We start from the raw sequence: 19,551 nt of genomic DNA on the forward strand, positions 1-19,551 counted from the left end.
CATTGCCAAGTGCATCGCGCTCCATTAAGGGGTAATGACGAAAGAAAGATATAAATGTTTATGATATTTAGAGAGTTGAGTATTTTCTACCATGAAAACAATATAAATTAAAAAAAAAACTTAAAAGTAAATCTTACAGATATTTAGGGGTTAGAAGGTTTTTTTTTTTTAAGGATTCTTGGAAAATTAAGAGTGATAATTTTATTTACTCATATTTGATACGAGATTTCTAAATTTTTTCCAAAATCTAATTTTTTCGAAATATTATTTTGTGTGTAATTTTTTTTTTGAAAATATCATCCAAAAATATCACTCATGAGATAGTATTCTAAGATTCTCATAAGTCATAACAAGGAAAATTTTAACACAATCAAACATAACGTCAAGAAAATTAATTTAATATTTTCAGAAATATTTTGATCAATCAAGTAATTTTTTATAATATTATCATGAAACTGATTTTCTCATCATACTGTAAATCATAATTTTCCGATAAAAAATATATTTTCCTATACCAAATACTCCTCAAAGTGCTCCGGATTGCTTACTGTCCTTTCCGTGGATTCCGTACTCCGTACTCACTTTTCTCACCCAATACGTTATCCAATTATATTCAAGCATTTTTTTATTAGATTCAGCGATCAAAATTATGTTAGTATAAATTGACAAGAGCACTTATATCGGTGTCAAATTTTTTTATCTTAATAAATAATTTTCATCAGGTTTTGTGATTACAATTTATGGCAAGTTATATTTATAAAAAAAATTTGTTTACAAACTCTTACAAAATACATTAAGTACGACCGGTCATACTCAGTGTAATTTGTAAACGAATCTTATCCTTTATAATTTATTAAAAATTAATAATTAATTAATAAATATAATTTAATAAATTATAATTATTAAATTTACGAAAACCAATTATTAAGATTTGGTTAAAAAGATCTTGCCCCTATAAATTCTAAGTTATATGTTTGATAAAATAGTGTGGTTAATTATATAAAAAAAATTATAATTATAAACATGTAGTAAACCAAAACTTACTTTGATTAGCCACTTTGAAATTAATTGATATTTAATGAAATTTTTAACTAATTTATATAACTCTATGCTTTTATCTTTTAAATATATATTTATTAGATAATACTGTCAAGTAGCAATATTAGTAGCCGAGAATTCTTACTAAATTATTATCAACAGTAAGTAGCTCGAGGTGAATGCCTGAATGAAAATCTTAGATTTTCCTTAAATTTTACATTTTTTGTTAATTAAATTGAATTTTATTTATTTAAAATTATTTCAAATTTTTATTTTATTATTTTTTATAAAAATAATACCATTATTTTAATTTTTAAAATTCAGACTCTTTTAATCTAACTTATATACTCATTTTTAATTTCACACATCTCTCTTTAACCAATAGTTTTTGTTTTTTTTGTTTCCCTATACTTATTTTAACAGTAGTTACAATTATAATTATATTTAGCCATTATACCACGGTGGCTAATTTAGTGGTATTTAAAAAACATTATAGTTAGTATGGTCATTTTTTTTTCGAAAGGAAAAAAAAAAAACCACAGTAGCGCAAAAACGAAAAGTACAGAAGCAAATTACACTGAAGAGGAGGTTGAGAGAATAGAGTAAATTATATAGATATAATGGGAAGGTTTGTTAGTTTAGTTGGCTTTGAATAAATGTTAACTTGTAAGGAACCTGTTTCAAGAAGCACGCACAAAGATTTGAATGGATTTAAGTGTTTATTGGGAGACGGAAAAAGAGAAGCAAGATATATAATATAATGGGTACCATACACGATATTGGCTATTTAAACATGATCATGTTTAAATCATATGTGTAAAAACCCAATCTTAATAGTTTTGATTATCTTTTACTAGTTTAGTGTTGAAGAATAGATTTGTTAATTGTATTTTAAATGTTTGTTGTAATCTGTTGCTATCTAATAGAGATAAGGAACATAGGATTTGGTTAGTAAAATTGTTGTTAGGTTGTTAGAGCTGTTTGTATCTTCTGTTAGTTGTTTATATTTTTTGTTTCTTAAAATTAGGAGTAGTTATTTTATTTCACTATATATAATTCCCTTAAGGCTGAGGATGAAGAATCATCAATAAATGAGAATTCAGCAATATCCATCGTATTCCTAAAATTTGACATGGTATCAAAAAGCCTACACTGATCCTGGGCAAAACACTCCTCTCTTTTTTTTTCTTTCAAAATCTCAGTTTTTTTTCTATTACAAAACCCACCCACATATTTTTTCATCCAAATTCTCTTTCCATTTTTTTTCTTCCCAATTCCCTTTCCGAACCCTAACCCCTTCTGCGCCGTCATGGACAACACATCCCCACTATCTGAAACCGAACCTCCGCCGCACACCACCCCTCTCCCACCGCAAAACATTGTCATCCACCAAGACCACTCTCCTTTTCCCCTGACCGTCATCCTTGACGAAACCAATTATCCCCTTTGGTCCCAACTCATGGATATGAGGATTGGTGCTCGCAACAAAACCGGTTTCCTCACCGGTGATACTCCCAAACCGAACCCTGATGACCCCTCCCTCGCATCTTGGATCACCGACAATAAACGAGTCAAAAGTTGGCTGATAGACTCCATGAATCCCAGCCTTATGCAGCGCTTCCTCCGGTTGGAGACCGCATCTGAAATCTGGGAGGCTGCCTCCAAAACCTTCTATGATGGCTCAGATGAGTCATGCCTCTTTGATTTGAACCAGAAATCCTTCACCACACGGCAACACGGACGACCCCTTGCCATATACTACTCCGAATTGCTGGCTATCTTCCAAGAAATCGACCACCGCACCTCTGCCTCTGCAACTGTTGCTCATCTAGTTCACCAACACTCAGCCCTCTCTCGCCTCCGCGTCCATATTTTTCTTGCTGGTCTTGACCCTGAGTTTGATCAGGTACGTAGTGAAATACTCCGTAAAGATCCCAAGCTCGACCTCGAAAGCTCCTATGCGTATGTGAGAAAAGATTCCCAGCAACGACAAACCATGAACAACCCCAAACCCTCACCTGATACCTCTGCCCTCCTCACTCACCAACCCCGTTTTAATTCCTCTCTGAACCCCAAGCCTCGTCGTGACCATGGAAACCCCAAACCTCCCTCCTTCACTTGCTCCCACTGTGGCGACATAGGCCATTCGAAGCAGCGTTGCTACGAATTGATTGGATACCCGGATTGGTGGGATTTCACCAAACGTCCACGGAAGAAGGTTCTTTCCAAAGCCACTGCCACTATTGCCGATGCAGTACCAGCACCTCCCACGGCCAACGTCGTCCAGAGCAGCATCCTAGGTAAGCCTCTTGCCTTCTCTACACATTGTATGAATACTAGTTGGATAATTGATACTGGTGCTTCTGACCATATGGTTAGGGAAGCTTCTTTACTCTGTAATTTCCAGTCCTCCTCTAAGCCGTTTATGTCTACAGCTAATGGAGGAACATCTCCTATTACCGGACAGGGATCTATTTCGTTGACCCCTGAAATAACCCTCTCCTCTGTATTATGTGTTCCCTCCCTGACATCTAATCTCCTTTCTGTTTCTCGTCTCACCTCTGATATGCCATGCTCTGTTATGTTCTTTCCCTCTTATTGCCTGTTTCAGGACATCCCCCAACAGAGGACGCTTGGCTTTGGAATTAAGGTTGGTGATCTCTATTATTTGGACCTCCGTTGCAATTCTCATACTCCGGACTCTCGGATCTGCACTTCTCGTCAAGATTCGAAGACTACCTCCCAAATTTGGTTATGGCACCGTAGATTAGGTCATGTGTCATTTGGTTACCTTAATAAATTGTTTCCAAATTTATTTTCTTCTGTCCCTGTATCCCACTTTAAATGTAGCACTTGTGAATTGGCAAAAAGCCACAAAATTACTTATCTTCCAAGTTTGAATAAAAGTGCTATTCCATTTGAAATTGTACATTCTGATATTTGGGGTCCCGCAAAAATTCCAACTCTTTCAAAAAATTTGTATTATATTAGTTTTATTGACGAATGCACCCGTATGACATGGATTACCTTGTTACCAAACAAAGGTGGTGCCTTTCCTGCTTTCACAGCCTTCTGCAATATGATTAAGACTCAATTCCAATCCTCTGTTAGAACCCTACAGTCTGACAATGGAACTGAATATATGAACTCTACCTTCACTGAATATCTTACTTCCCATGGCATTAAACACCAGTCTTCCTGCCCTTACACACCCCAACAAAATGGCCTTGCCGAACGTAAAAACCGACACCTTCTTGAAGTTGTTTGGGCATCCTTATTCGAAATGAATGTACCCAGATATTATTGGGGTGAGGCAGTCGTATCTGCTGCCTATTTGATTAACAGAACTCCTTCTCGTGCACTAAACTTTCTGACCCCTTTACAGAAACTCGAATCATTTTTTTCAATTCCCCACTACACCAACCTTGAACCTCGTGTGTTTGGCTGTGTTGCTTATGTTCATATCCCTAAAACCCTTAGGAATAAATTGGACCCGTGTGCTAAGAAATGTGTTTTTGTTGGTTACTCACCTGTTCAAAAAGGGTATAGATGTTATGACCCTTCTCTTAGAAAAATACATGTTACTCTTGATGTTTCCTTTAGAGAATCCGAACCATTCTATTCAGGGGGAGATTTGTCTTCTTCTCCTCAGGGGGAGATTGATTGTGGAGGAGAAGTGTCTGTCCAAATCCAGAGAAACTTACAAAATAGTCAGCCCCCTACCTTCGGACTCAATGACACAGAACAAGAGAACTCAATTCCTCAAGACTCATCAACCTTAATACCCACAGCTGAGCAACCCTCTCTGGATGTCCAAACCACTGCGCAACCGATGGAAACTGAGGTAATTTCTGACCCAAACACTTGTGCATTTCATCCTTCTAGTCCCATACAGCCTGCTCCTAGTTTAAGGAGGTCAGAAAGAACTACAGAAGGTATTCCAAAAAAATTATATGAACCTGATCCACATTCCACAGTAAAATATCCAATTGGAAATTATGTGTCAACAAGGAAGCTATCCAAATCATATGCATTAGCTACTAACCAATTATCTAGTATATGTATTCCTACAAGTGTGCAGGATGCAATGGCTGACCCCGAATGGAAGAAGGCTATGGAGATTGAAATGGAAGCCCTTGTAAAAAATTCTACTTGGGATATAGTCCAACTACCTACTGGAAAAAGGAGTATAGGATGCAAATGGGTTTTTACCTTGAAGCTTAAGTCAGATGGCAGCTTGGATAGATATAAAGCAAGGTTGGTAGCAAAGGGGTACACTCAAAAGCTTGGAATTGACTACCAGGAAACTTTTGCTCCTGTAGCCAAATTAAATACCATCAGAATTCTTATATCCATAGCAGCTCATAAAGATTGGCCCTTAAAACAATTTGACGTGAAGAATGCCTTCCTTAACGGAGACTTGGAAGAAGAAGTCTACATGGATATTCCTCCAGGCATGAGTTGCGGTCCCTTGAAGGAAACCTTGGTATGCAAATTGAAAAAAGCTCTGTATGGACTGAAGCAGTCCCCAAGAGCCTGGTTTGGGAGGTTCTCACTTGCTATGAAGAAATTTGGATACAAACAGAGCAACTCTGATCACACCATGTTTATCAAACGGCAGAACAGCAAGGTATCAATATTAATTGTGTATGTTGATGACATTGTGTTGACTGGTGATGATATAGAAGAGATGCAAGCCTTGGAAGGACAGCTAGCAAGAGAATTCGAAATGAAAAACTTGGGGCAATTGAAGTATTTTTTAGGCATTGAAGTAGCCAAATCTGATCAAGGTATATGCTTATCTCAAAGAAAATATACTCTTGACTTATTGAATGAAACTGGTATGTTAGCTTGTAAACCAGTAGACACTCCAATAGAAATGAATCACACTCTTGCTATTTATCCTGACCAGAATCCAACTGACATTTGTAAGTACCAAAGACTGGTTGGAAAGCTTATATATCTTTCACATACTAGACCTGACATTTCCTATGCAGTTAGTGTAGTGAGTAGGTTCATGCACTCTCCAAGTGATGCACACATGGATGCTGTTTATAGAATTCTAAGATACCTGAAAGGGACTCCTGGAAAAGGGTTGCTGTTTGCTAAAAACCGAGAAATATCTATTGAGGGGTATACTGATTCTGACTGGGCAGGAGATAAAACCACAAGACAATCAACATTCGGATATTTTACTTTTGTGGGAGGAAACTTGGTGACTTGGAGGAGTAAGAAACAAAAAGTTGTAGCAAGGTCAAGTGCTGAAGCAGAATTCAGAGGAATGGCTCATGGGATATGTGAACTATTGTGGATAAGAAATATTCTTGAAGATATTGGAATCAATCGTGATGAACCAATGAAACTTTTTTGTGACAACAAAGCTGCCATTGAAATAGCTCACAATCCTGTACAACATGATAGAACCAAGCATGTGGAGGTAGATAGACACTTCATCAAGGAGAAATTAGAGCAAAAAATCATACAACTTCCATTTGTCAAATCTGAAGAACAGGTGGCTGATGTCCTAACTAAAGCTGTATCAAGCAAAGCTTTCGGAAAAATAATTAACAAGTTGGGCATGATAAATATTCATGCACCAACTTGAGGGGGAGTGTTGAAGAATAGATTTGTTAATTGTATTTTAAATGTTTGTTGTAATCTGTTGCTATCTAATAGAGATAAGGAACATAGGATTTGGTTAGTAAAATTGTTGTTAGGTTGTTAGAGCTGTTTGTATCTTCTGTTAGTTGTTTATATTTTTTGTTTCTTAAAATTAGGAGTAGTTATTTTATTTCACTATATATAATTCCCTCAAGGCTGAGGATGAAGAATCATCAATAAATGAGAATTCAGCAATATCCATCGTATTCCTAAAATTTGACATTTAGTTTAGTTTATCTTTTAGTATTTCAGTTTATCTTATCTGTTTTTATTTTAAAGTAATTATCTTGTTTTTAAGTATGTTATTAACTTATTATATAATTTATCTCATCTCTTGAAAGGTATAAAGGATTATAAAATATGTAATTAACCAACCACAAAATAAATTAATTCATCAATTATAATTTTTTTAATTACTTCTTTGCAAATTATTTTCTAATTCTTCATTCTCTCCCCATCAAGCCTGTACAATCTTTTCCTTCTTACCTATTTTCTCTTTGTGTTTTTTTAAAATATTATAATAATTAATCAACACCAATGGGAAGAGGCTAAGGAAGGATGTGAATATATATATATATATATATATATATATATATATATATATATATATATATATATATATATAGGGGCAGGATATTCTTACACCAGTGTAAGAATTAGAAGTCTTACACTCAATCTTGGTCATTGATCCACTTGTATCCAATGACTCACATTACTAAAAAATTAGAGCCCTTAGATATTATATATATATATATATATATATATATATATATATATATGGACAGGATATTCTTACACCAGTGTAAGAGTTAGAAGTCTTACACTCAATCTTGATCATTGATCCACTTGTATCTAATGACTCACATTACTAAAAAATTAGAGCCCTTAGATATAAGTGGGATTAATGGACAAGATTGAGAGTGTAACTTACTCTGGTGTAAAATGATCCTGACCATATATATATATATATATATATATATATATATATATATATATATATATATATATATATATATATATATATATGGGCAGGACCCTTTGACACTGATATCAAACTTTAAAATTTGATATCAAATTCTAATCGTTAATTTTCGTCAATCAATTATTATTATCTATTGGGAATCAAATTTATTAATGAATTATTAATTTTAATAAATAATAATTATTAATTGGCAAAAATCAACCGTTAGAATTTGACGTCAAATTTTAAAGTTTGACACTATTGATAATAATTAAGTAAGAATTCTCGGCCACTAATATTGCTACTTGACACTATTATCTAATAAATATATACTTAAAAGAAAAAAGCATAGAGTTATATAAATTATTTAAAATGTTCATTAAATAATTTTTTAATAAATTTATAATTTATTACATATTTTATCATAATTTTTATTTTTTAAATATATAATTATCACTTTATATTTTTTTAGCATTCCCCTAGTTAAAAACATCTGAAAATCATATTTTCTCTTCTTCTTTTTTTCATATATCCTATTTTTACGTATTTGTTTTGTGCAATATGCAACAGAAATTCCACATTTTTTTCCTTTTCCTATAAAAATAAAAGTAGCTGTGAGTTATGGATAATTGGATATTGACAGTTATTAATTTTTTTTTATAGCCTTGACAGTTATTATTTTTTTTTGAAAATATTTCAATCGGTTTATCGTTTCGCAACTAATTCGATTCGGGGCGGGTCCAGGATTAAGACTTTAAACCCCTCCCAAAGTTGGTACTGGGAGGATTCGAACACATGCTATCTCTCTCTACCTGCTCAACTCTCATGCACCAACTGAGCTATCACTATTTGATTCACCGTTATTATTTTAACTCAGCTTGTTTAACACAAAGCAGAGTGACAGCATTTGACTTGGACTTATTGCTTACCTGTCTTCTCACCATAGATTCCATTGAAAGGAAGTAATTAAAAAATATATATAATTGTTCAATTAATTTATTTCGCGATTGGGTGAATGATTAGATATTTTATAATGGTTTATATGTTTGAAGAGATGAGATGAATTATAAATAACATAATTATTCATAAGATAAGATAATTAATTTAAACATAAAAAATTAATAAGATAAACTTAAGTAATAAAATATGGGATAATTTATATTTTACTATTATTTTTTTTTTATTTTTTTGATAACAACTATTATTTTTTCTTATTGTCTCTTACTACTAATTTTATTATTATTATATCAAAATTAAATCAATGATTATAAAGCAACATCAAGTAAGAATCGATGATTTATTTTGATCCAATAATAAAAAAATTAATAATAAAAAGTAATAAAAACAAAAGGTAATAAATATAATCTCCTTCCATGAAATATAAGAAAGAGAAAAATATTTCTGCAGAGATAAGTTATCTGTATTTATTCTCAAAACGACGTCGTTTTGATATTGAAATCTTAAAAAATTATAAATATAAAGACTATTATAACTCTGAAATAAATTAAAATTACAAAAATACCATAATTTTCATCTCAAAACGACGTCGTATTGACTTACTGCAGATAATTTATCCGCAGTAACCGAAGAAAAAATGAACCGTATAAGAAAATATGTTTCTCTGTGAAACAATAGGCAAAATGTGAGTGAGGTTCATTTATTTATTTTTTCTCTTCTTTTTAATAAATCTCATTAAATTTTTTATTTTTTGTGTGTTGTATCAATCAATCGAATCAATCATGAAAAATATAATTTAGAGTAGTATAGAAAAGAAAGTAATATTTATCAATTTAAATTAGCACGTATGAGATAATAAACATGATCCCCTAATTAAAATATAAACAAACTAAACTAGTAAAAGATAATCAAACTAATAAGAATTGGGTTGTTACACATATAGTTTAAACATGATCATGTATATAAATACTACCTTGCTTCTCTTCTTCCTTCTCACAGTACGCACTTCAAATCTTTGCGCGTGCTTCTTGAAACAGGTTCCGTACAAACACTGTACGGTTTTCCCTCTAAAGTGTAACGGCTTCTGTACTTTCCGTTTTTGCACAAAAGGGCGCTGTCGCAGACACAGGGATGGAGAAAGAGTGCCCGACGACGAAGGACGAGGCTTCAGCAGGTGTCGTTTTGTTCGGGAAATACGAGATAGTGAAGTTGCTGGGCGTTGGCGGGTTCGCGAAGGTGTACCACGCGCGGAACGTGAACACGATGGAGAGCGTGGCGGTGAAGGCCGTGAGCAAACGCAAGGTCCAGAAAAACGGTTACATGGCGCACGTTGAGCGCGAAGTCTCTATCATGCGCCGACTGCGCCACCCGCACACTGTGGAACTCTTCGAGGTCCTCGCAACCAAGACTAAGATCTACTTCGTCATGGAGTTTGCATCCGGCGGCGACCTCTTCGGAGTTATGGCCGCCGAGGGACGCTTCACGGAGGATCTCAGCCGGAGATATTTCCGGCAGCTCATCTCCGCCGTCAAGCACTGCCACTCCCGCGGTGTCTTCCACCGCGACCTCAAGCTCGACAACATCCTCGTCGACGAAAACAAGAACATCAAAGTGTCGGATTTCGGGTTGGGCTCAATTAAGGACCCGACCCGACCCGAAGGTTTGCTCCATACAGTTTGTGGGACCCCTGCCTACGTGGCACCTGAGATCCTCGCTAGGAAGGGCTATGATGGTGCGACGGTGGATGTGTGGTCTTGCGGCGTCGTTTTGTTCGTACTCACCGCTGGGTATTTGCCCTTCAATGATTACAATATTACGGTTTTGTACAGGAAGATCTATAGAGGACAGTTCCGGTTCCCGAAATGGACATCGAATGAACTGAGGAACCTCTTATCGAGGTTGTTGGACACAAACCCAAATACGAGAATAACCGTTGATGAGATCATGCGGGACCCATGGTTCTGTCATGGCGGGTATAAGGACACATGGGTCGGGTCGGACCCTGAACGGGAGAAGAATTATCAGGCTGTGACTAAGAGATTGAACGCGTTTGATTTGATATCTTTTTCATCCGGGTTGGACATGTCGGGTTTATTTACTGACCCGGAACATTCGGATTGCACTGAACGGTTTGTCACGGAGAAGTTGCCGCAGAAGGTGGTGGAGATGGTGGAGGAGGTGGCGGAGATGGAAAGACTAGTGAGAGTGATAAAGGGTGGTGAGAGCGGTTGTGGAGGAGTGAGGCTAGAGGGGTTGAATGGTAATTTTGGAATTGTTGTTCGGGTTTACCGGTTAACGGATGAGCTTTATGTGATTGAAGTGAAGAGAAGTGAGAGAGGAGTGGCAATTGGTGAACGGTTTTGGAGAGATGCTTTAAAGCCACGGCTTCTTGCATTGGCTCTTAAACCGGATGTGCCTGTCTCCCGGTGACTTCAGAATGGATTTATGGTAAATAGTTTTATTTATTTATTTTTACAATAAAATTAGTTTTATTTTACATTTGTAACTACTGATTGCATCAATGATCGGTCATATGACACAATAATACCAACAATAAACATTATATTACATTATTCTTACTCTTTTTTTTTTGTTGTTAAATTTAATCTTCCTTGACAGAAAGGAAGGAAAAAAAAAAACAGTATCGACTGTTTAAAAAGTGAGAGTTTATTTATTTATTTATTTCATTTGGTGACAAAGTAATAGGCTGCTGAGGTTTTACGTGAGATGTAAGACAATTTTGGCAGCATGCAGATGCACTGATGCAGCATGCTTTTACTTACCAATTAGGGTGGTTAAAGGAAAAGGGTCCACTTGCAACATGTTTAATGTATGCCTATACTCTTATACCACTTCATGAAGTACTCATGAACTTTATGAAAATTAACTAGATGCGCATTGATTAATAATTTGATAATTGGAGCACTAACTTCTAAATGAGACACAAACAATATTCTTCGATTTATTTATTTTGTTAAAAAAGTAAACCCTCAATATGATGTAATGAAAAGGGAATATATAATAAGAAAGCCGGATGGAACAACAAGCTGATATGGGAAACGAACATATCAAGCGAAGAACTTTTGGATCAACTGTGTGAAGTTTTTTGTTTAGAATTATTTTGAAAGGTATTTTTTTTTTTTTTTTGGTAAACTTTGAAAGGTATATTTTATTTGTCTTTTTGTGTAACAACTCATTTTAATTTTAATTTTTTTTCCTATCATCATTTAAAGTACTTCAATAATTGAGTCAAACATTTTTGAAAACGTGCATTAATTACATTGAGTATAACGATTACCAAAGGTACTTTCCTTTCGGTTTCCTAACAATTTGGCCAAAAGCTGGAGTTGCACCAAATTGCATAATTAATTTCAAAGAAAATTTATTTGTATTCATTTAATTCATGACTCTATCAAAATTCAACCTTAAAACTTTATCTTATTTTGTCTGATCTTGTATCAAAACAAAGTTTATAATTTTATATTAGCAGTTGAGGTGGAGAGTGGTCTGGCCAGCGACAACACTGATTAGCGACGGTTCTATATATGTACAAACACTGAACAATTTGATAGCATATCACATGATACAGCTAATATAACACAAGCTTATCAAGTATGAATTATCTTAAGAAATCAATGCACGTGTTGATATCCTCATCTATTGAATTATATCTGAAGCGAAGGGAATAATTACTTATCATATAAGCAACTTGCAAAAGCAAATTCAACTTGGAATTTTCTTAGAAGCAACTTGCAAAAGCAACAAATGTTAGACGCAAGTTTTGACGAGACATAGAATTCTAGAAGACAAAAGGTCTAAAAAGCATAACCACCCCTCTTTAACCAATGCGGAAGAAAAGGTAGGTGTACTGTACGTTTCATGCATAATCTGTACTACATGCAATGTACCACTACTCCACTAGTATCAAAGATTCAAAATTGGACTGGACCGGCCAGTTCAACCGGTTAACTCGAAAATTAGACCACCAACCGATTTAATTGGGATTAAACCGGGTCTGTTTAACCGAAGAGCAGATTTTTAATTTTTTGATAAAATGTGGATTCAAATCACGGAAAGAGGACTCTACCAACACTTCATTTACCTCTGTTCCAATGTTATTTATTATTCATTTTGCAACAATTATTTTATTTATTTCATATTAAAATATGATTTTAGTTTAACTGGTGACACATTAACCTAGTATCTTGATTGGGTCATTCACGGGTTTGAGTTTAATAATATTAATTTAAACAACAATAGCCCACTTAACCAGCAAATAATTCATTTAATCGGCAAATAACAGAATATTCTTCAAAATGATGCCTGCTTCATAACAAATATGTGACAGTTATTACATGGCTTAATAGTCACATAAATAATACATTCATCAAAATACCTAATCCAAATATCAAATTAATAGTAAAATTATGTTAGAATTTCCAATACAACATATACAACTCTAAACTAATTATCAATCTTATAATACAAGTCTAAATTGAATGCCCACTCCATTAATTTGTGGTTCAGTTTCCATCGGAATAGTTTTCGAAATTAAAACTAAAATCAATCCAATTAATTTTTTTCATTTTCTAGCTGATCGAGTTTTATTTTCTCAATTTTAATCTACTTAGTTAGGTTTTACATATGTCTAGACATTGAACGTATGCCATAGGCCCAAGAGGGGTGTGGATTGTCTGTCGCCCTTTCCTAAACTTTTTTTTTTTGGTACCCTGAAGGGATAGAAAACCCCCACAAGACAAGACTAACTAGGCCCAATACAATGAGATCGACAAACCCACCCAAATCAGCTAAATACAAGAAATAAATTCCCGCAAGAGGGGAAAGGAAAATACAAAAATCATCCATCTCTGGATTCAACAGAAGGAAGTTAGCCAACCAATCTGCACAGCAATTTCCTTCTCTGTACGAGTGTTTAATAACAACAGACCACTCTCTATTCATCCAAGCCCGTATACGAGTAACAATATGATACTCACAGGCTGGCTTACTCCTTGCAGTAAGCCACGTGACCGCTGTTGCAGAGTCACTTTCAATAACCAATTTCCTCCAGCCATTGTCCCAAGCCATTTGAATACCTTTCAAGATACCCCATAATTCTGCCATAATAGCATTACAATGACCAATTCTGTAAGAGAAATCAGATAGCCATTGACCAGAACTATCTCGAAACACGCCCTCATAGGCAGCCAGACCCGGGTTCCCTTTCGTAACTTTTTTTTTTATTATTGCTATTATAAGTACAAAATATTCTTTTTGTAATTTTTGTAATAATAATAAATTAGTTCCTCCCTAAAAAATTCTTCTAATACTTAGTCTATTTTATCTTATAACTTTAATATTTTGTTTTTACCCCTATTATAAAAAATTCTAAATCCGCCACTGGGCAATGGTGCTTCTTCCACGTTTGGAAAATTTCATACTTAAATGGTCTATCACCCAAGTTTTTCTATTACTACTTATGGCCACAAAATTTTAATTTTAATTTTGCTGCAAAATATCTTTGATGTAGTCGCATACTACATATTTTCATCACTAGGAACATTGGCTCCAGAAAAATTGTCATAAGGAAGCTCTATGACTACATTAAATCTTCTAATGTTGCCACCAAAAGTTTCATCAACATGTATATTATGTTAGCTTCTCCTATTTCGACAATGGGAGCTTCCACTAGAGAAACCAAAATACCTTTCACTCTTGTTTGCTCCACTATACTTATCTTCCTGTTGCTCTGAATGGTGCGTGATAACTCGTTCTTTATTAATTTTTGTCTACTCAAAAGTCTTACCCTTTATCACGTTGATGTTCTTATGAATTCTTTTGTTTAATTTCAAAAACTTCATGTATATTGCTACAGTTCGTGATCACAATAATGAATTTTCCTATTTTTATTTCTCAGTTTATTAGGGGATTGTTCTGCTTCACATTTTCTCTAAACTAAAAAACAAACAAATAAATAAAAAGATTCCGACCTACCGGATTCGAACCAGTGACCTAAGGATATCCATTTGATTTTCACCAACTACAGTCCTCCGCTCTACCAACTGAGCTAAGGTCGGTTTGAAGTTATGTTGCAAATAATTTATTTTAGTACTTTATTTATTTATTTTTCGTACGTATAGCTGTTTTCAGTATTGCAATTGTAAATGCCAAAAGAGAGTTATATGAGCACTTCCTTCTGTATATGTGATGAAAATGTGCCTATCAGTAAACTTTCAATGAAAATCTTAAAATTAGTAGTGTCTTAAAATACCTTTAAAACTAAGTTACTCATTAAAAAAAGTAGGGAAAATTTCACCAATTCAAGCGTGATTTACTCCAGAATCAATTATGTCCCAATGGTCTTATTTTATTATATATGCCCCTATGATTTGCAAAAAGATATTTTTTTTATCACATATGCCAATGTAGTTTTTTACTTTTTAAAATCACACGAGCATATGTGATAAAAAAAATCACGTAAGCATGAATGATTCTAAAGCAAACCACAACTGCATTGATGAAATTTTTCCAAAAAAGTAATTGGTCATTTTGTCTAATATGAAAATTAAAGTTTTTTTGAAAGACTTTGTAATCAAAGTAATTGAAACTCCATGTGTTCTAGGTGAGAATCTTATCAGGTTTTTTTAGTGGGTTTTGAATGAGAAATCATTTAAGGTCACCACCCTTGTTGTGGAATCCCTTGTTTTTGCAATATGTTGCAGTGGTAGTGGTCTAAGGAAGAAAGAAATCTACTGTCTTTGGGACTTGGTTATGGATATTGGTGAGAAAGAGAACAATGGGGTATACTCAATGTTAGGATTCTCAATGAATTAATAGTTTCCTACAGTATTGAAGCTCTTTGTTATAGCGATCAGCATTTGATATGCACAAAGCCTGCCTGATGGTGAGAAAGTAGGTAAATATTATCTTGGTTTTGTAAAGGCAAAATGGCTAAAGAAGCCCATGCAGTGTATATGGAAGCAATAGAGAAAGGGAAATTAGTTCCATCTATGTCTTCTATAAACTTTTTGGTTGCTAAACTTGTCAAGAAAATAAACTGTGCAATTAGCTTTGGAGATGTTGAATGATATCCCTAGGGAGAGGAGGAAACATGCAATAAAGCCATTTTCGGCTTTTGTTTGAGCCTTGTGTAGGATTAAAGATGTTGATGCAGCCAAACAGTTAATCTTAAAATGATTGCAGATGGTCCACCTCTTGGAAATACTGTTTTTCAATTTTATTATTATGGCCTATTCCAAAGCTGGGGAAATGGGACAAGCTATGGAGGTGATAAAACTAATGGAAAGTAGAGGTTTAAAACCAGATGTGTAAATGTATACTGTTCTTATTAGTGTTTATTCAAATGGTGGTGAGATGGAAGAGGCTAGGATGATCTTGGCAGAAGCTAAAAAGAAGCATTTTGAGTTAAACCCTGTTAGGTATCACATACTTATACTTGGATATTGCAAATTAGAACAGTTTGATAAGGCTTTGAAATTATTGATTGAAGTGTAGGATTTTGGTGTCTACCCCGGTGTTGATGAATATGAGAAGTTGATCCATTCTCTCTGCTTGAAGGCTTAGGATAGGGCCCTGCTTAGAGCTATCAAGGGGATGGAAAATGAGGTTGTGGAGACTGAATGCAGTTAGTTCAGAGGTCTAAACTTTCTTGGCTCTTTAAGGTGGTGTGACATTAATGCAAGAGGCCTTGTATTTGTAAGTTTTTTCTGACACCAAATTTTAATAGTATGTTACAATCTTAATGCACAAATAATCGAGAGGAAAATTTTTCAGAAATGATTGTTGATGTGTTTAATGTTTTTGACCAGCCTTTCTTTGCTGTATTGAATTAAGTTGGTCATGTTTCATATCCTTCCTTTTCCATAATGATGTCATTAGCATGCAGTGTCTTAATTTTTTATATATGGTGATTTCTTTTTTCTTTCTTGTGGAATTGGGTTGGGTTGGATAAGAATTAGTATGTCTGATTCCCCCTTCAGACCCATACAAACAGACACACCGAGAAGACGAAAGAAAGGTGCTGTTTACCAACTGAATTATTGGTGTATTTTATAGGAATAGGGCTTTATACAATTGTGCAAGGCTTCTCATATTTGCTGTTTTTGCTAGCATTTTCTTTGAATGAGTAGGTGGTATCTAGATTAATTTGTGATACTTAATTCTGTAGAGTCTTTGATTGCTAACCGGGAACATGATTATAATAGTACTTAACTTTTAGTTGTTCCTTACATATGATGTAACAATCTATGTTGTATAGTGTTACTTACTTCTCTACCATGAAGTGACAGTCACTGACAGCCCACATTATTTTGGCTATATCTTGAGCTAAACTAGTTGGATTTGAGAACCATCTTTTTTGCTAGGAAACTAAGATGCTACTTTAAATGTATAGCATTCATCTTTTTATTAGTTTCCATTTGGAATTGATACACGATTTTATTTGAAATCATGACAGATTTATGATACTCAGTTTCATTTTTAAGCAAACTCCATTAGGATCAACTTGTTTACCCTATATCACATTGAATTCAGTTCAACGTTAGTTTCATTTCAAGCATTAAATTTAGGGTAAAATGTGTCATTTTTAAATGATGTAAAGTTGTGTCATTTTAAAAGAGAGAAAGAGATAGATAAAGGAGGAGAGAGAGTTGACAAAAAAAATAAAGGTATGGGTCCCACCTCTTTGTAAGAGTAAAAGGATATAAGTTGTGTCATTTAAAAGGATAAACACTTATATAAACAGTGCTCGATATGTTAGGGGAAGTTTTACGGTGAGGAACAAAGCATATCTTTCCTTTGCAAGGTGATTCTCAGTATAAAAAAACAAGACATGATGTGAAGATTTGTAGGGAGACTTTAAATGTGATTATAGTTCTAGTTTGGAATAGAAATTGCTTAAGTCTTTTCTTATATTCATGCTGTATTCATTATGATAGATTCTCATCTAGAGGAATATCTTTAAACATTTGGTACTGTGTTCTCTTCACATTCTAGACTGGGGAGCTAAGCCATTTGTGGTAGCTTTGTTTTGAGCCTCTTCATCCTGTTGTTTTGAGTAGAATGAGCTCCTTAAACAATTGAAGGAGGATGGATTGTTTAATGTCCTCTTCACATGTTTATAAATTTGATTGCTTTCTGCAGTTGGGATCGGAAAGCCCTTTATTAAAATTTTATATTCTAATTTATCTTATTTTTCCTCATTTAGTATGCTCGTATTATCCAGAAACTTGGTTTCCCAGCTAAATTTAAGGTACTGCTTCTACTCTTCCTCATTATCTTTGCTGAATTTTTTACATCTACTATTGTTTATTTGCTCTTTTTTCTATGCTCAACCTAAATAGTGCTTGGTTAATAGTTGATTTGTATGTTATTCTTCAGGACTTCAAGATTCAGAACATTGTTGGCTCTTGTGATGTTAAGTTCCCTATACGGTTAGAGGGTCTTGCATATTCCCATGGTGCTTTCTCAAGCGTAAGATATTTATTTATTCTTTAAATAATTCTTAGGTTTGGGTTGGGCTTCCAATGACTTTCACATTAAAAATATATTTTATTTCATAATTAATGTTGGACAATCATGTCGTGATTTTCGTGATCGTCTAATATAATTTATTTGGTGTTTTCTTGAATTATATATCTGATGTGAAATATTCAATAGTAAAACTGTATTTTGTTTCGAGGGCTCTGTTTTAAAGTATGGAAAACATTGATTTGACTGATTCTTAATTATAGATGCAAAACCAAAACTAATGTACATGGCAGCCAATTTAATTTTCATTGGAAAGAAGCTGCTTTGGTCCTACTAAATTCTTCCCCAAACATTGGAGATACTTACATTTTTAAAAGATTTTTATTGAGAATTAAAATGGAGGGAAATGGTGAAACTTAACGAGTAGTATTATAAATCACGATGCTTGTGTGGTAATGAAGCATAGATGAATGATGGAAAGGGCCATCTTAAGTTGTGTCTCTGCATGAGCAATTAGATTCCTCATGTCTTTTTTATTTATTTGCTTTAAAGTTTAGGAATTGAGGAAAATGGTGGATTTATGTTGAACTTGTTTGTGGTGGCAGTATGAACCAGAGCTATTTCCGGGTCTAATCTACCGAATGAAGCAGCCTAAGATAGTTTTGCTTATATTTGTCTCTGGAAAAATTGTTCTAACAGGAGCCAAGGTAATAAATATTCTTGCTTATGATTCCTTCCCCCTTATAATTTTTTTCTTTTAAAACATTTTGGGTTCACTGGATTTTTTATATTTGTTTCGTTTCCATCTTTTAGGTGAGAGATGAGACTTACACAGCTTTTGAGAACATATATCCTGTGCTTACTGAGTTCAGGAAAAATCAACAATGGTATGGACATGGCTTTATGCATTTAGCTCTTTTTTTGCCAACACTTTTATTTTGTTTGTCCACTCTCTCTCCTACTTTATGTATCTCTTTCTCTCACTTAAAATGACACAACTTTATATCTTTAAAGTAACACACATTTTTTTCCTTCTTATATTACTTAAATAAATATAAACACAAAAAATATTAAATAAGTTCACAAATTTTCATAAAATTTCACCTTAGTAATATTTTTATATTTATTTTTTATTTTCATAATTTTATTGACACAAAAGATCAATTTTCTTTTACGTTAGCTACTTCTAAAAAGAAAATGCATGACAAAATTTGACTTTCATCAACAAATTTTGGTTGTACCGATTGTTATACTTGGTAATCTTCGTGTAGCAACCTAATGTGTTGCCAGATATCTTAACAAGCAAGTGGTTAGCATTTTTTCTTCCCCCTTCCCATCATGATTGGTTGCAGTATTGTTGCAGGGTTTGAAGTTGTAACAAGGACTATAAGGCTGCACATGTGACGCCTATTTTGGGCGTCACATGTGACACCCAATTTGGGCGT

The 19,551-nt window shown here is 34.0% G+C and overlaps 2 protein-coding genes, 1 non-coding gene and 1 pseudogene across 4 annotated transcripts; 3 read left to right on the forward strand and 1 right to left on the reverse strand.

The window, feature by feature from the left end:
• The first annotated feature begins 7,603 nt into the window (after window positions 1-7,603).
• On the forward strand, window positions 7,604-11,116 carry LOC133313403 (CBL-interacting serine/threonine-protein kinase 14-like). 2 transcript variants are annotated; one of them, XM_061514767.1, is made up of 2 exons: window positions 7,604-7,634; window positions 9,789-11,116. In XM_061514767.1, the coding sequence occupies exons 1-2, from the start codon at window positions 7,604-7,606 to the stop codon at window positions 11,045-11,047; spliced, it is 1,290 nt and encodes a 429-aa protein (XP_061370751.1). In that variant the 3' UTR covers window positions 11,048-11,116. The 2 variants fall into 2 exon arrangements, with proteins under 2 accessions (XP_061370751.1, XP_061370750.1); XM_061514766.1 differs by lacking the exon at window positions 7,604-7,634 and having other exon boundaries at window positions 9,548-11,116.
• A 3,485-nt stretch (window positions 11,117-14,601) lies between these two features.
• On the reverse strand, window positions 14,602-14,694 carry TRNAY-GUA (transfer RNA tyrosine (anticodon GUA)). The gene is made up of 2 exons: window positions 14,658-14,694; window positions 14,602-14,637 (listed from the first exon to the last, which is right to left on the reverse strand). It is a non-coding gene; the product is annotated as a tRNA-Tyr (tRNA).
• A 481-nt stretch (window positions 14,695-15,175) lies between these two features.
• On the forward strand, window positions 15,176-16,201 carry LOC133313391 (small ribosomal subunit protein mS80 (rPPR6)-like; annotated as a pseudogene).
• A 212-nt stretch (window positions 16,202-16,413) lies between these two features.
• LOC133313392 (TATA-box-binding protein-like) lies at window positions 16,414-19,476 on the forward strand. Its single transcript, XM_061514752.1, has 6 exons — window positions 16,414-16,458; window positions 17,844-17,888; window positions 18,017-18,109; window positions 18,712-18,813; window positions 18,920-18,993; window positions 19,470-19,476. The coding sequence occupies exons 1-6, from the start codon at window positions 16,414-16,416 to the stop codon at window positions 19,474-19,476; spliced, it is 366 nt and encodes a 121-aa protein (XP_061370736.1).
• The last annotated feature ends 75 nt before the right edge of the window (window positions 19,477-19,551 follow it).

Source organism: Gastrolobium bilobum, unplaced genomic scaffold (assembly GCF_033153095.1).
Source record: "Gastrolobium bilobum isolate Gb01-03AN ecotype WA unplaced genomic scaffold, APGP_CSIRO_Gbil_v1 utg16668, whole genome shotgun sequence".
NCBI lineage: Eukaryota > Viridiplantae > Streptophyta > Magnoliopsida > Fabales > Fabaceae > Gastrolobium > Gastrolobium bilobum.

Excerpts from the sequence above, each read along its gene's own strand:
- LOC133313403 (XM_061514766.1), top strand. The coding sequence starts at position 9,749 with ATGGAGAAAGAGTGCCCGACGACGAAGGACGAGGCTTCAGCAGGTGTC.
- LOC133313392 (XM_061514752.1), top strand. The coding sequence starts at position 16,414 with ATGATTGTTGATGTGTTTAATGTTTTTGACCAGCCTTTCTTTGCT. Across the intron at positions 16,459-17,843 it reads TTGACCAGCCTTTCTTTGCT|TATGCTCGTATTATCCAGAA; the intron begins GTATTGAATTAA and ends TTCCTCATTTAG. Across the intron at positions 17,889-18,016 it reads GTTTCCCAGCTAAATTTAAG|GACTTCAAGATTCAGAACAT; the intron begins GTACTGCTTCTA and ends GTTATTCTTCAG.